This window comes from Chlorocebus sabaeus, chromosome 1 (assembly GCF_047675955.1).
Source record: "Chlorocebus sabaeus isolate Y175 chromosome 1, mChlSab1.0.hap1, whole genome shotgun sequence".
NCBI lineage: Eukaryota > Metazoa > Chordata > Mammalia > Primates > Cercopithecidae > Chlorocebus > Chlorocebus sabaeus.
This window is the reverse complement of record NC_132904.1, coordinates 90,607,660-90,620,795: the sequence shown is the minus strand read 5'-3', so window position 1 is coordinate 90,620,795 and position 13,136 is coordinate 90,607,660. Positions and strand designations below refer to the sequence as shown.

Genomic DNA, 13,136 nt, shown 5'->3' with positions numbered 1-13,136 from the left:
TAGAAATTGAATAAAAACATTTAGCAATGTTTATGCTTGAAACTGCTGAACATCAGCTAAGAAGAGTAGGATTCTACAGCATTGTTTTTCTAACCACTCACAGATCCACTAGCAGAGAACATAAGATTTATTGGCTCAGGATGCTTAGGCACAGCTGCTTCCAATCATTTGCTAACCACTGAGCTAAGCAGACATAGGAATGACCTCTCAGAAGCCAGACTTAAAAATAAAAATAAATAATAAAAAAAGCAGAAATCTCAGTGGCCACACACCATAGGAAAGATAATCCACAGATTTAGCCCACAGGTTACTAAACAAAGAAGCAAGCAAACAACAACAAATAACATAGAGTTGATGAAGGAATGAGAAACCAGAGTTGCTACATTACATTCTTTAAAAAAAAATCCAGTTTTCAAGAACAACAAAAATATGAGAAACACAAAGAAACAGGCCAGGCAAGTGTGATTAATAGTCAGAGAAAAAAAAGCAACCAGTGGAAACTATCTCTTTATGTCCTTAGAGGTTGAATTTAGTAGAGAAAGACTTCAAAGCAGCTATAATAATACATTCAAACAACTAAAAGGAATTATGTGTAAAGGTTTAAAGAAAAGTGGGACAAACGACTCAACAAATAGAGAATCTTAATAAGCAAATAGAAACAATAAAAAGAATCAAATTGGAATTTTGGCATTGAAAAGCACAATATGTTAAATAAAATACTTACTAGAGGAGCTCAATAATAGATTCAAGAAGACAAAAGAAAGTATCAGTGACCTTGAAGATAGATCAATAGAAATTATCCTATCTGAAAAAGAGAGTGGGGGAAATAGAAGAAAATGGATAGAACCTCAGAGACCAGTGGGACAATGTATTTACTAACATGTGTATAACAGTTGTCTTCAGAAAGAGGGGAGAACAACAAAAAAAAGGGGATAAATATTTGAAGAAATAATGGCCAAAAATTTCCCGAATTTGATGAAAAACATTAACCTACACATCAAAGAAGCCTAATGAGTCAAAATTTGATAAATGCAAAGAGGTCCACAAACAGATCATTGTTAAACTGTGGAAAGTATAAAGGAAGACAAAAAGGTAATATTGAAACCAGATAGAGAAAAATGACCCATCATGTACAAGGGAACATCGGCATGATTAATGGTTGACTTCTCATCTGAACATTTGAAGCCAGAAGACAATGAGATGATATACCCAAAGTGCCAGGGAAGAAACGTTAGCCAAGAATGCTATATCCAGCAAAACTATCCCTCAAAACTAAAGGCAAGACATTCTAGATAAATAAAGACTGAATGAGTTTGTTACTGGCAGAACTACCTTACAAGGAATACTAAAGGACGACCAACCTTCGTAATAAATGGAAATATCACCAAAGAGTAACTTGAATTCACAAGAAGAAATGAAAAGCACCAGAAATGGGAAATATATGACTTAATATAAGAGGTTCTATAAATATATTTCCCTTATTTTCTTTATTTTTTAAAAGTCATAAAGTAATATAAAGCACCAAGTATATAACATTTATTGTTAGGTTTATTTAGAGAAGGGCATTATAGATAGATAGATAGATAGACAGATATCAATAATAGCACAAAGGAAGGGGAGAGAATGGAACTTTATGGGCAAAGCTTCTACATTTTGCCAGAATTTAGTTGGTAAAAGTGATAAACTAGGGTGCATATTACAATCCCAAGGCAAACCAAAAAGAAAATGATTCAATGATATATAGGCTAAAAAATAAACAGAAATTAAAATATTATTCTAAGAAATATTTGTTTAACACAAAAGAAGGCAGTAAAAGAGGACCAGGGAAACAAAAAAGACATAAGACATATAGAAAATAATTAGCAAAATGACAAATATAAATCAAACTAATAAATAATTACATTAAGTGTGAAAGGTCTAACACCACAATCAAAATGTAGAGATTGTCAAACTGGGGGAAAAAAGCAAGATTCAACTTTATGCTGTTTGCATTGTGTCTTACATTCAAAGACACAGATAGGTTGAAAGTAAAATAATTGAAATAGCAAAAGTAAGAGGCTATATCAATAACAGACAAAATAGATTTTAAGACAAGAAATATTATTAGAGACAGATATTTTGTTGTGATGAAAGGGTCAATATATCAGGAAAATATAACAATTATAAATGTATTCATATCTAACAAAAATGCATCAAAACACATGAAGGAAAAACTGACTTAATTCAAAGAACAGGGAATAGAAGCTGGCTGTGAAAGAGTCCAGCAGAAGGAAACATGGCTGCCAAAGTATTAAAGTCCATTGGCAAGTTTGGCCTGGCCTTAGCTGTTACAGGAGGCATGGTGAGCTCTGCCTTATATTATGTGGATACTGAGCACAGAGCTAAATCTTTGGCAGATTCCATGGAGTACAGGACATTACAGTAGGGAAAGGAACTCACTTTCTCATCCTATTGGTACAGAAACCAATTATTGTTGACTGCTACTCTTGATCACATAACACACCAGTCATCACTGGTAGTGAAGATTTACAGAATGTCAAGATTACAGTGCACATCGTCTTCCAGCCTGTCACTAGCCAGCTTCCTCACATCTTCACCAGCATTGGAGAGGACTATGATGAGCGTGTGCTGCTGTACATCACTAAGAGATCCTCACATTACTGATTGCTTACTTTGATACTGGAGAACTGATCACCCAGAGAGAGCTGGTCTCCAGGCAAGTTAACAACAACCTTATGGAGCAAGCAGCCACCTTTAAGCTCATCCTGGATGATGTGAAAAGATCCTCATGTTACTGATGGCTTACTTTGATGCTAGAGAACTGATCACCCAGAGAGAGCTGGTCTCCAAGGCAGGTTAGCAATGACCTTACAGACTAAGCAACCACCTTTGAGTTCATCTTGGATGATGTATCCTTGACACATCTGACCTTTGGGAAGGAGTTCACAGAAGTGGGAGGAGTGAAACCGGTGGCTCAGCAGGAATCAGAGAGAGCCAGATTCATGGTGGAAAAGTCTGAGCAGCAGAAAAAGGTGGCCATCATCTCTGCCAAGGCAGTCTCCAAGGCAGCTGAGCTGAGTGCCAACTCACTGGCCACCACAGGTGATGGCCAGATTGAGCTGCACAAGCCAGAAGCTGCAGATGACACTGCATACCAGTTCTCATGCTCTCATAACATCATCTACCTTCTAGCAGGGCGGTCTGTGCCCCTCCAGCTGCCCCAGTGAGGACCCACCCTGCCTGTACCTCCTCAGGTCAACTGGGCCACAGCCCCATTGATTCTTGACACTGTCTTCCTTCTGCTCCTACCTGAGAAATCACTGTGAAATTTCATGATTGACTTAAAGTGAATAAAATAAAAGTAAAATCACTTCAGATGTCTAATTATCAAATGAAGCTCTTTCACTCTTCTCACATTATCACATTCATCTACTTTTTTATGCACACCTGCTACAAAAAGTTCCCAAGTGCCTATGCAGACTGGCTTTAGGTCCCAATCTGAGGTCTACTGTAGCTCCATCGTAGATACTGCAATTGGCAGAACTAAGGTAGGGCAATGTGTGTGATGGACTGGGGAGAACAGTTGTCAGCCTGAGTTCACAGGTAGCCTCCATCCTGTCATTGATTGAAGATTTGAGGGTAAAGGCACATGCAGCTGAATTGAAAAGGCAGGCCTCAATTTTCCCAGTAGTTCCTGCACAGATGCAGCTGAAGAGAGGTGCTGGAGAGGGTCAGAAAGTGGTCTGTCTCTTACTATAAGGCTAATTCTCTTTAACTGTGGGACGAGTGGAAACAAGTGTGAACTAACTGAGTACAGATTGAAGAATCTGCTTCTGTTGAAACGGGTTGGCCTGATTCTTGCCCCCCAGGGTCCTAATACTTGGATGGACTTAGACAGTGCAAGAGGAGCTGAATCCTGTTGAAGACTTATTTCTACCCTCAACTTTGGTCCCTCTCAAACATCCAGTGGAATTCCAACTTGAAGTATTGAATCCTTCTGGGGCTAAACATGCCTACCAAAGATGTGTACATCCTGTGTTCCTGGCTTCCTTGTTCAGAGACTGCTCTTCTCCAGGGCTCTGTGCCTGAACTTTGAAAACAGATCTGTATAAATTGCTGTTAATAAGTGACACTCTGGCCGGGCGCGGTGGCTCACGCCTGTAATCCCAGCACTTTGGGAGGCCGAGGCGGGCGGATCACAAGGTCAGGAGATCGAGACCATGGTGAAACCCCGTCTCTACTAAAAAATAGAAATAGCCGGGCGCAGTGGCGGGCGCCTGTAGTCCCAGCTACTCGGGAGGCTGAGGTAGGAGAATGGCGTGAACCCGGGAGGCGGAGCTTGCAGTGAGCCGAGATTGCGCCACTGCACTCCAGCCTGGGCGACAGAGCGAGACTCCGTCTCAAAAAAAAAAAAAAAAAAAGTGACACTCAGACCTTCCCCCAAAAAAAGGACAAATAGACAACTCAACAATAATTGTTGAAGATTTCAATATTCAATTCTCAATAACTGATAGAACACCTAACCAGAAAATCAGCAAGGATATAGGAGACTTGAACAACACTATGAACTAATTATAACTAAATGATGTCTCTGGAACATTGCACCCAATGACTATAGAATATACCTTCATTACAGAGCACATGGATGGTTCTCCAGAGTAGAGCGTATACTAGGCATAAAATAAGTTTCAATACATTGAAAAGGATTACTATCACACAAATCATATTTTTCAATCACAATGGAATTAAGTTAAATACCGACAGAAAGAAATCTTTGAAATCATCTAAATATTTGGAAATAAAATGATACACTTCTAAGTAACCCATAGGTCAAAGAACAAATCACAAGGGAAATTGTAAAATATTTTGAACTGAATTAAAATGAAAACAAAAATATCAAAATGTATGAGATACAGGTAAAGCCATGTTTAAAAAGGAAATTTAGATTTTAAATCATCTATCTCAGAAATTTAAAAACCTCTCAAATCAATAACCTAAGCTTTCATCTTAAGAAACTAGAAAAAGAAGAGAAAAACAAATCCAAAGCAAGCAGAAAGAAGAAATAAGGATTGGAACAGAAATCAATGAAAAAGAAAACAGAAAAAACAAAATAGATGAAACCAAAAGTTGGTACGTGAAAAGATTAACAAAATTGAGACAACTTTTTTCAGACTGGCCAAGAGAGAAAGAGAACACTAATTGCCAAAATCAGGAATGAAAGAGGCGATATCACTGACCATACAGAAATTAAAAGTATCACAAGGAAATATAGGCAACTTTCTGCCAAAATATTAGACAACTAAGATGAAACACACAAATTTCTAGAAAGACACAAGTTACCAAAACTGACTAAAATATAAAAATAAAAAATTGGAATATACCTATAACAATAAATTGAATTAGTAACTAAAAATCCTCCCTGAAAGTAAATTCAGGTTTAGATGGTTTTATATAAAAATTCTATCAAATACTAAGAAAAATCCATGCCATGTAAAGTATCTAAGAAAAAGATACTTTACAAAATCTTTCAGAAAATAGAAGAGTGGAGACTTTCCAATTCATTCTATGAGGCAAGTATTGCCTTGACAACAAAATCAGATACAGACATCGCAAGAAAACTACAGACCAATATCCCTCATGACTTAGACACAAAAATTCTTAACAAAATATTAGCAAATCGCATTCATCAGCATATAAAAAGCATTGTATGCCATGGCCAAATGGGATTGATCTCACGATTGCCAGGTTGGCTTAACATCCAAAAATTAGTTAATGTAATAATATATCAATATATCTCAATAGATATAGAAAAGCCACATGACCATCTCAACAGATATAGAAAAGTATTAAACAAAATCCAGTACTTACTTAGTGAAAAACTCTCAACAAACTAGGAATAGAAAAGAATTTCCTCCAGTCCTAGTTAGAGCAATCAGATAAGAGGAAGAAATAAGGACATCCAGATTGGCCAGGAAAAAGTCAAATTATTCTTATTTGAAGATGATATAATCTTATATTTGGAAAAACCTAAAGACTTCACCAAAAACTACTATAACTTACAAATTTAATTAAGTTACAGGATACAAAATCAACATACAAAATCAGTAGCATTTCAATATGACAACAGTGAAAGAAAGTAATTCCATTTACAGTAGCTACAAATAAAGTTAAATACCTAGAAATTAACTTAACTAAGGCAGTGAAGGAGCTCTATAATGAAAACTATAAAACACTGATGAAAGAAATTGAAGAGGACAAAAAAATGGAAAAACATTTCATGTTCATGGATTGGAAGAATCGATATTGTTAAAATGTTCATACTGTCCAAAGCAATCCCTATCAAAATACCAAGGACAGTCAACACAGAAATTGAAAAAACATTCCTAAAATTTATATGGAACCACAAAAAAAATAGAATAGCCAAAGCCATCCTAAGCAAAAAGGACAAAACTGGAGGAATCACATTACCTGACTTCACATTATACTACAGAGCTATAGTAACCCAAATGGCATGGTACTGGCATAAAAACAGACACATAGACAAAATGGAACAGAATAGAGAACCTGGAAATAAATCCATACATCTACAGTGAACTCATTTTTAACAAAGATGCCAAGAACATACATTGGGGAAAAGACAGGCATCTGCCACGACTCCTGGCTAATTTTTTGTATTTTTAGTAGAGACTGGGTTTCGCCTGTTGGCCAGGCTGGTCTCAAATGCCTGACCTCAGGTGATCCACCCACCTTGGCCTCCCAAAGTGCTGGGATTACAGGCATGAGCCACCATGCCTGGCCAGTATTAAGTGTTATGAGATAAACCAACATACTTCTGAAATGGGAGAGTCCTGCAGACAGGATAGAAAGAAGGTTTCCTGGGTAAGCAACATTTGAAATGTTCTTAATTTAAGGACCTATGAATGTTTTCAGGGACCCTGAGAATCTCTTTAAAGCGGGTTCAAAATTTTGTCCACAGGCTGGGCACAGAGGCTCATGACTGTTATCCCTGCACTTTGAGAGGCCAAGGCAGGAGGTTTGCTTGAGGCCAGGAATTTGAGACCAGCCTGGACAACATAGCAAGACCTCATCTCTACAAAAAAAATTTGAAAAATTAGCTGGTTGTAGTGGCAGGTGCCTGTGGTCCCAGCTACTTGGGAGGCCGAGGCAGGAGGATCACTTGAGCCCAGGAGTTCAAGGCTGCAATGAACCATGATTGCACTACTGCACCCCAGTCTGAGTGACAGCAAGACCCCATCTCAAAAAGAAAATTGTGCACATACATATTTTTCTGGTGCAAGGGCTCATGGCTCTCACAGATGGTCAGAAAGATCTGTGGTGCACTAATGTTTATAGCAGTATTATTCACAATAGCCATGATGTGGAAACAACCAAAGCATCCATCAACAAATGAATGGATAAACAAAGTGTGGTATATACATGCAATTGAATATTATTCAGCCTTAAAAGGAATTACATTGCGATGCATACTACAGTATGACTAAGCCTTGAAATTATTATGCTAAGTGAAATAAGCCAGACACAAAAGGACAAATATTGTATGATTCCACCTATATAAGGTACCTAGAATAGGCAAATTCATAGACATAGAAATTAGAATAGAACTTGCCAGTGGGGCAACAAAAGGGAGGAATGGAGAGGTACTGATTAATGGCTATATAGTTTCAGTTTGGGATGATGAAAATGTTGTGGAAATAGATCATGGTGATGATTGTACAACCTTGTGGATGTAATTAATGGCACTGAATTGAACACTTGAAAATGGTTAAAATGGTAAATTTTATGTTCATATGTTTTACTACAATTTTTTTGAAAAAAGAATTTGCGGCCCTATAAAGCTTTAGAATCACTGACCTAAATGATTTTTCAGGACACCATTAACTCTATTAAGGTATGCTTTCCAGAAACATACGGAGGAAAGAAGACAAAAATTAGACTTAAAGATGCCCCTATTTTCTCCATATTTGAAAAGACAGGAACAACTATCCTGGTACAGCTTTACTTTCTACCTGCAGTATAAATAAGACACATGGAGTCAACCTGAACGCCCATCAATGATGAACTGGATAAAGAAAATGTCATGCATATACACCTTGGAATACTATGCAGCCATAAAAAAGAAAGAGATGATGTCCTTTGCAGGAACTTGGATAAAGCTGGAGGCCATTATCCTCAGCAAACTAACACAGGAAGAGAAAACCAAACATCACATGTTCTCACTTATAAGTGGGAGCTAAATTATGAGAACACATGGACACATAAAGGGGAACAACACACACTGGGGCCTAGCAGAGGGTGGAGGGTTGGAAGAGGGAGAGGATCAGGAAAAATAACTGATGAGTACTAGGCTTAATGCCTGGGTGATGAAATCATCTTTACAACAAATCCCCATGACACAAGTTTACCTATGTAACAAACCTGCACATGTACCCCTGAACATAAAATAAAAGTTAAAAAAACTGTATTAAAGAAAATGCATTCACAGTTACACCTTAAAGTTCACCTGGCACAATTTTTGTGCTCATCCTCAACAACTAAGAACTACCAAATCTTGGCTGCACTCCAGGTGGATAAAAAAAGCGCAGAACAAAGGGCAATCCCAGTTGTGTGTTCACCATCAGAGTTCTCTCCTCTGGCTGCTTACAGAGACATGGCTGGGGCAGCTGCCACACAAGTTAGGCTGCCTTGGGATATTTGTTAATGCCCAGAAACTCCCCTTTGATGATAATGTGATTTGCCTCAGAGTTAATGGCACTGTGCTGGCACATTTCCCAGAAGCAGTCACCTAGCAGGTACAGCACCTTTTGACTCGTTCCACCAGGTCATGAGCAAGAATGAAATACAGGATGCAAAAATTATTTTTGATGTTAGAGAAATATTTGTGTCTCAAAAGTCTAAGAAAGTTGTTTAATATTTTTCAATTAGGGAGGAATCCAGAAACTGCCCTAATGAAACTCCTAAAGTACACACAAGAAGGAAGACAGGACTGCTTCACAAAGGCAGCACCAAAAATAGCAGCCTGAAGCAAGGAGTGGGGATCAGCTTCTGTTGATAAAACCGTACCCACAGCCAAGGCTGCTACTGGGTGATAGGAGCATGTTGCCCTTTATCCAATGTGCAAATCAGGAATGACTAAGTGACAAGGAAGAAAGCTAGTGTGCTTCTGGGGCATGGTGGAGCAGGTACTGAGGAGTTTTGTGTCAACATAAAGAAGAGCAAGGAAGAGGAGAGGGAGGAAATAAGGGAAAGAAAAAGCATGAAGGGGAGCCAGGCACAGTGGCTCACACCGGTAATTCCAGCACTTTGAGAGGCCGAGGCAGGCGGATCATTTGAGGTCAGGAGGTCGAGACCAGCCTGGCCAACATGGTGAAACCATATTTTCTCTACTAAAAATACAAAAAAAAATTAGCTGGGCGTGGTGGTACACATCTGTAATCCCAGCTACTACAGAGGCCGAGGCAGGAGAATATCTAGAACCAGGGAGACAGAGGTTGCAGTAAGCTGATATCATGCCACTGCACTCCAGCCTGGGCAACAGAGTAAGACTACCTCTGAAAAACAGAAAACAAAACAAAAAAAAAAAAACAAAGCAAGAAAGGAGTGAGACAAAACAGGTAGACAGAGATGGATGCCGAAGGAGACAGAGAGGAGACAAACATATCCATGTAATCATTGTGCTCCTAAAATCTTTTTAACTCTGACAGTTACCTTACTTATGAAATAGAGACAAGACCCCAATAATCGAGGATTGATATTTACCTTCCGAATCTTTGTTGTAGAAAACGCCATGTGGATGCAGAGAGTAAGGTCGAGAAGCAAAGTTCTTTAAATGAATGACAATCACATCACCCACTTCAGCCCTCAAGATCGGGCCCAGGAATCCAAGCCAGGGAGGTTTGGGGATCTCTATGGAGTAGGTTCCATCCGTGAAGTGTCTGTAAACAGCCTTTTTGTAAATACCACCTATCCTGTTGGGCCCTCTTTCGAGAAATAAGGTTGCAAGTCTAAAAGTAAGAAGAAAAATATTTTGTAATCGAAATGAAAAGAGAAGCCCTAATAGCTTACCATTAGGAGTTTATAAAGTATTGCATGTATGACCTCTCATTTGGTGTTCCCCATAACCTGTAATTTCTGTAGGGCTGGGAAGATTATCCTCAATTTACTAATGTGGAAATGAGATTCAGCAATTAAGTGGCACGCCAAAGGGCACAAGTAGTATTCACAACCAAACTAAAACAAATCCAAAGAACTCTAAAGCCACAGTACACATTTGCCCCTTTCCACTCAACGTGTTCCCCTTTGCTTTTTCATTTAACTAACACTCATTGCACATTTACTGCATTCCCAGCATGTGGCTAGATGGTGTAAAAAGTTTGTAATCAAATAATGGGCTTAGATGATTAAGCTCAAGTGAATGATTGATACAACAGATACAGGCTCAACATTTCTAGGAACATAATAGTTCAGGGAGGCCAGGCATAGTGATCCACACCTGTAATCCCCACACTAGGAGGCCAAGGCAGGCAGATCTCTTGAGCCTAGGAGTTTGAGACCAGCCTGGGCAACATAGTGAGACCCTGTTTCTGCAAAAACAAACAAACAAAAAGAAAAAACAAAAAAAAAACAGCCGGGCATGGTGGTGGGCCGACTGTAGTCCCAGCTACCTGAGATGTTGAGGCAGGAGGATCACTTAAGCCTGAGAAGTCAAGGTTGCAGTGAGCCATGATCATGCCAGCCTGGGTAACAGAGCAAGACTCCATTTAAAAAAAAAAAAGCAGAAAGTCAGGCATAGTGGCTCATGCTTGTAATCCCACTTTGGGAGGCCAAGGTGGGAGGATCACTTGAGCCTGGGAAGTTAAGGCTGCAGTGAGCCAAGATCGTACCACTGCACTCCAGCCTGGATGACAGAGCAAGATCCTGTCTCAAAAAAAAAAAAAAAAAAAAAAAAAAAAAAAAAAAAAAAAAAAAAAAAAAAAATTGGTTTGGAGAAGGAAAAGATTGCTGTGGGTACAAGAGGTCAGACAATTGCAAGAATTAAGGAGAAGTAGGATTGAGTAACAAAAGGGAAAACTGAGGACACTAAGTGGGACAACGGATGTACAGTGAGGAGGAAGCAGTACAGATGGAATGAGAAGAGCGGGTTATAGGCTGATGCACAGGTCTAGGAGGTGAGGAATGAGAGATAAAGGTGCATGTAAGTTCCGGAGATAGACTGACAAGTTTAATTCCAGGTTGGAGAATTTAAAATTTATCTTGGAAGCACTGAAGCTCACTGAGGTTTTTCACAAAATGGGTGACATGATAATCATGTGTTTAAGGACTATTCTATGGCAGTGTTGTGCAAGTTTTAGAGGAGTTGAGCAAAAGGCAGAGCAAAGTTGAGGGGCAGAGAGACTGTTATGAGACCAGAAGTGGGTGGTGCAATAGAAGAAAAGGGGTGGACATGAGAAAAACAGAATTCTAAGACTTGAGATGACCAGATGCCCTCCTGAGGACCTAGATGTTGGGGAGACTCAGTCCCTGGTGTCTGGGAGCATGAAACAATAGCACCGCTTGAGAGTTGCCAGACAATCTTCTCCTGGAGAGGTGAAGCCCTCTTCCCCACTCTCAGTCTATGTGATTAGCATGGAGCTCCCATCCTAGCTCCAGCTCTGTAAATACTGGCTTCTACTTGAGCTAAAGCTCCAGCACTCCTGGGTGCAGCCATCCCAATGTAGCTGTGTCCCTTTTGGGGGCAAGAGGCCACATCTTACTCTGAGACACACTCCTGCAAGTGTCCGTGCATTTAGTCTCTCTCAGTTATCCAACAAACATTAATTATATCAAGCCCTGACCTCAGTAGTAGGGATATGGAGGAAAAAAGACAAAGTCCCTGCCTTGAAGGAGCCCCTATTCTGGAAGGGAGAGTTATGAGAACACAGATTACATTCTGGGGCATCTAATCTGGGGTCAAAGATAGGTCAGGGGAGGTTTCCTTAAGGAAGTAATGCTTCAGTATAGTCTCAAAGAAGAGTTACTCAAGCAAAAGAAAGAAAGAGAGAGAGAAGAAAGAAAGAAAGAAAGAGAGAGAGAGAGAGAGAGAGAAAGAAAGAAAGAAAGAAAGAAAGAAAGAAAGAAAGAAAGAAAGAAAGAAAGAAAGAAAGAAAGAAAGAAAGAAAGAAAGAAAGAGAAAGAAAGAAAGAAAGAGTTGATGTAGAAGACATTTTAAAGTTTTGGCAACTCGGCACCCACACTCCACTCTTTGAGGAGTGAGGAGTGTGCCGAGAGCGGGAGAGCACACCTTTCTCGCTCTCGTTCTCTGTGCTTTGAGTTGTGCTCCATCCCCCAGTCCCACTGATGGAGCAAGGGCCTCAGGCCAGCCCAAGAGCATGTCAAGTTTCTCTAATAAGCTGTTGTTAGGGCAGGAATTGTGATCCAGGCCAATTGATATCATTCATCCCCCAGCCAGCCTACTCTGGGCCATCATGATTAGTTCAGGGACAGCCACAGAGTGTCTGGTTGGTTAAATCCGAGAAAATTTAGGGACTTGTGAAGCATCTCTTTCTTGTGTACTTGGAACTGAGACATGAGTCTGGAGCTTCAGGTAACCATAGAAGGAAGTTTGAGAGTTGTTTGTTCCTCTAATCTCTTAAATTTGGCTATTGACTTTTTCCCCTCTAATCAACTCCTACTTGTTTTCATCATTGTATGACTATTTCTTTTCATTTTTTTTATTTTATTGTACTTTCTATTCTTCCACTCAGATCCAAGAATTCAATCATTCGTATAATTTATTCAAAAACTGTGTTAAGCACCTATCGGGGATCATGAAGCTCTTCTCTTTTCTACTTTTCTGTGCCCCTAATATTTTTTCTGTTTTTCTTTTCTCTTTCCCAATTGTTTTCAAAGGAAACTTATCCCAGCCTTTCCCAAAGGAATTAATGCCTAACAGAGGCTGGGCGCAGTGGCTCAAGCCTGTAATCCCAGCACTTTGGGAGGCCGAGACGGGTGGATCACGAGGTCAGGAGATCGAGACCATCCTGGCTAACACGGTGGAACCCCGTCTCTACTAAAAATACAAAAAAAAAAAAAAAAAAATGTCTAACGGAGTGGTCAAGCCACCCACTCTGGGCCAGAAT

The 13,136-nt window shown here is 39.5% G+C and overlaps 1 protein-coding gene and 1 pseudogene across 1 annotated transcript in view; one reads left to right on the top strand and one right to left on the bottom strand.

The window, feature by feature from the left end:
• HEPHL1 (hephaestin like 1) overlaps nt 1-13,136 on the bottom strand; it is a 78,555-nt gene that overhangs the window by 50,490 nt on the left and 14,929 nt on the right. The window contains exon 2 of the mRNA XM_008020555.3: nt 9,778-10,022. Within this exon, the coding sequence (XP_008018746.3) occupies nt 9,778-10,022 (245 nt within the window). The remainder of the gene's footprint in view (nt 1-9,777; nt 10,023-13,136) is intronic.
• Nucleotides 2,276-3,227, top strand: LOC103248250 (prohibitin 1-like; annotated as a pseudogene).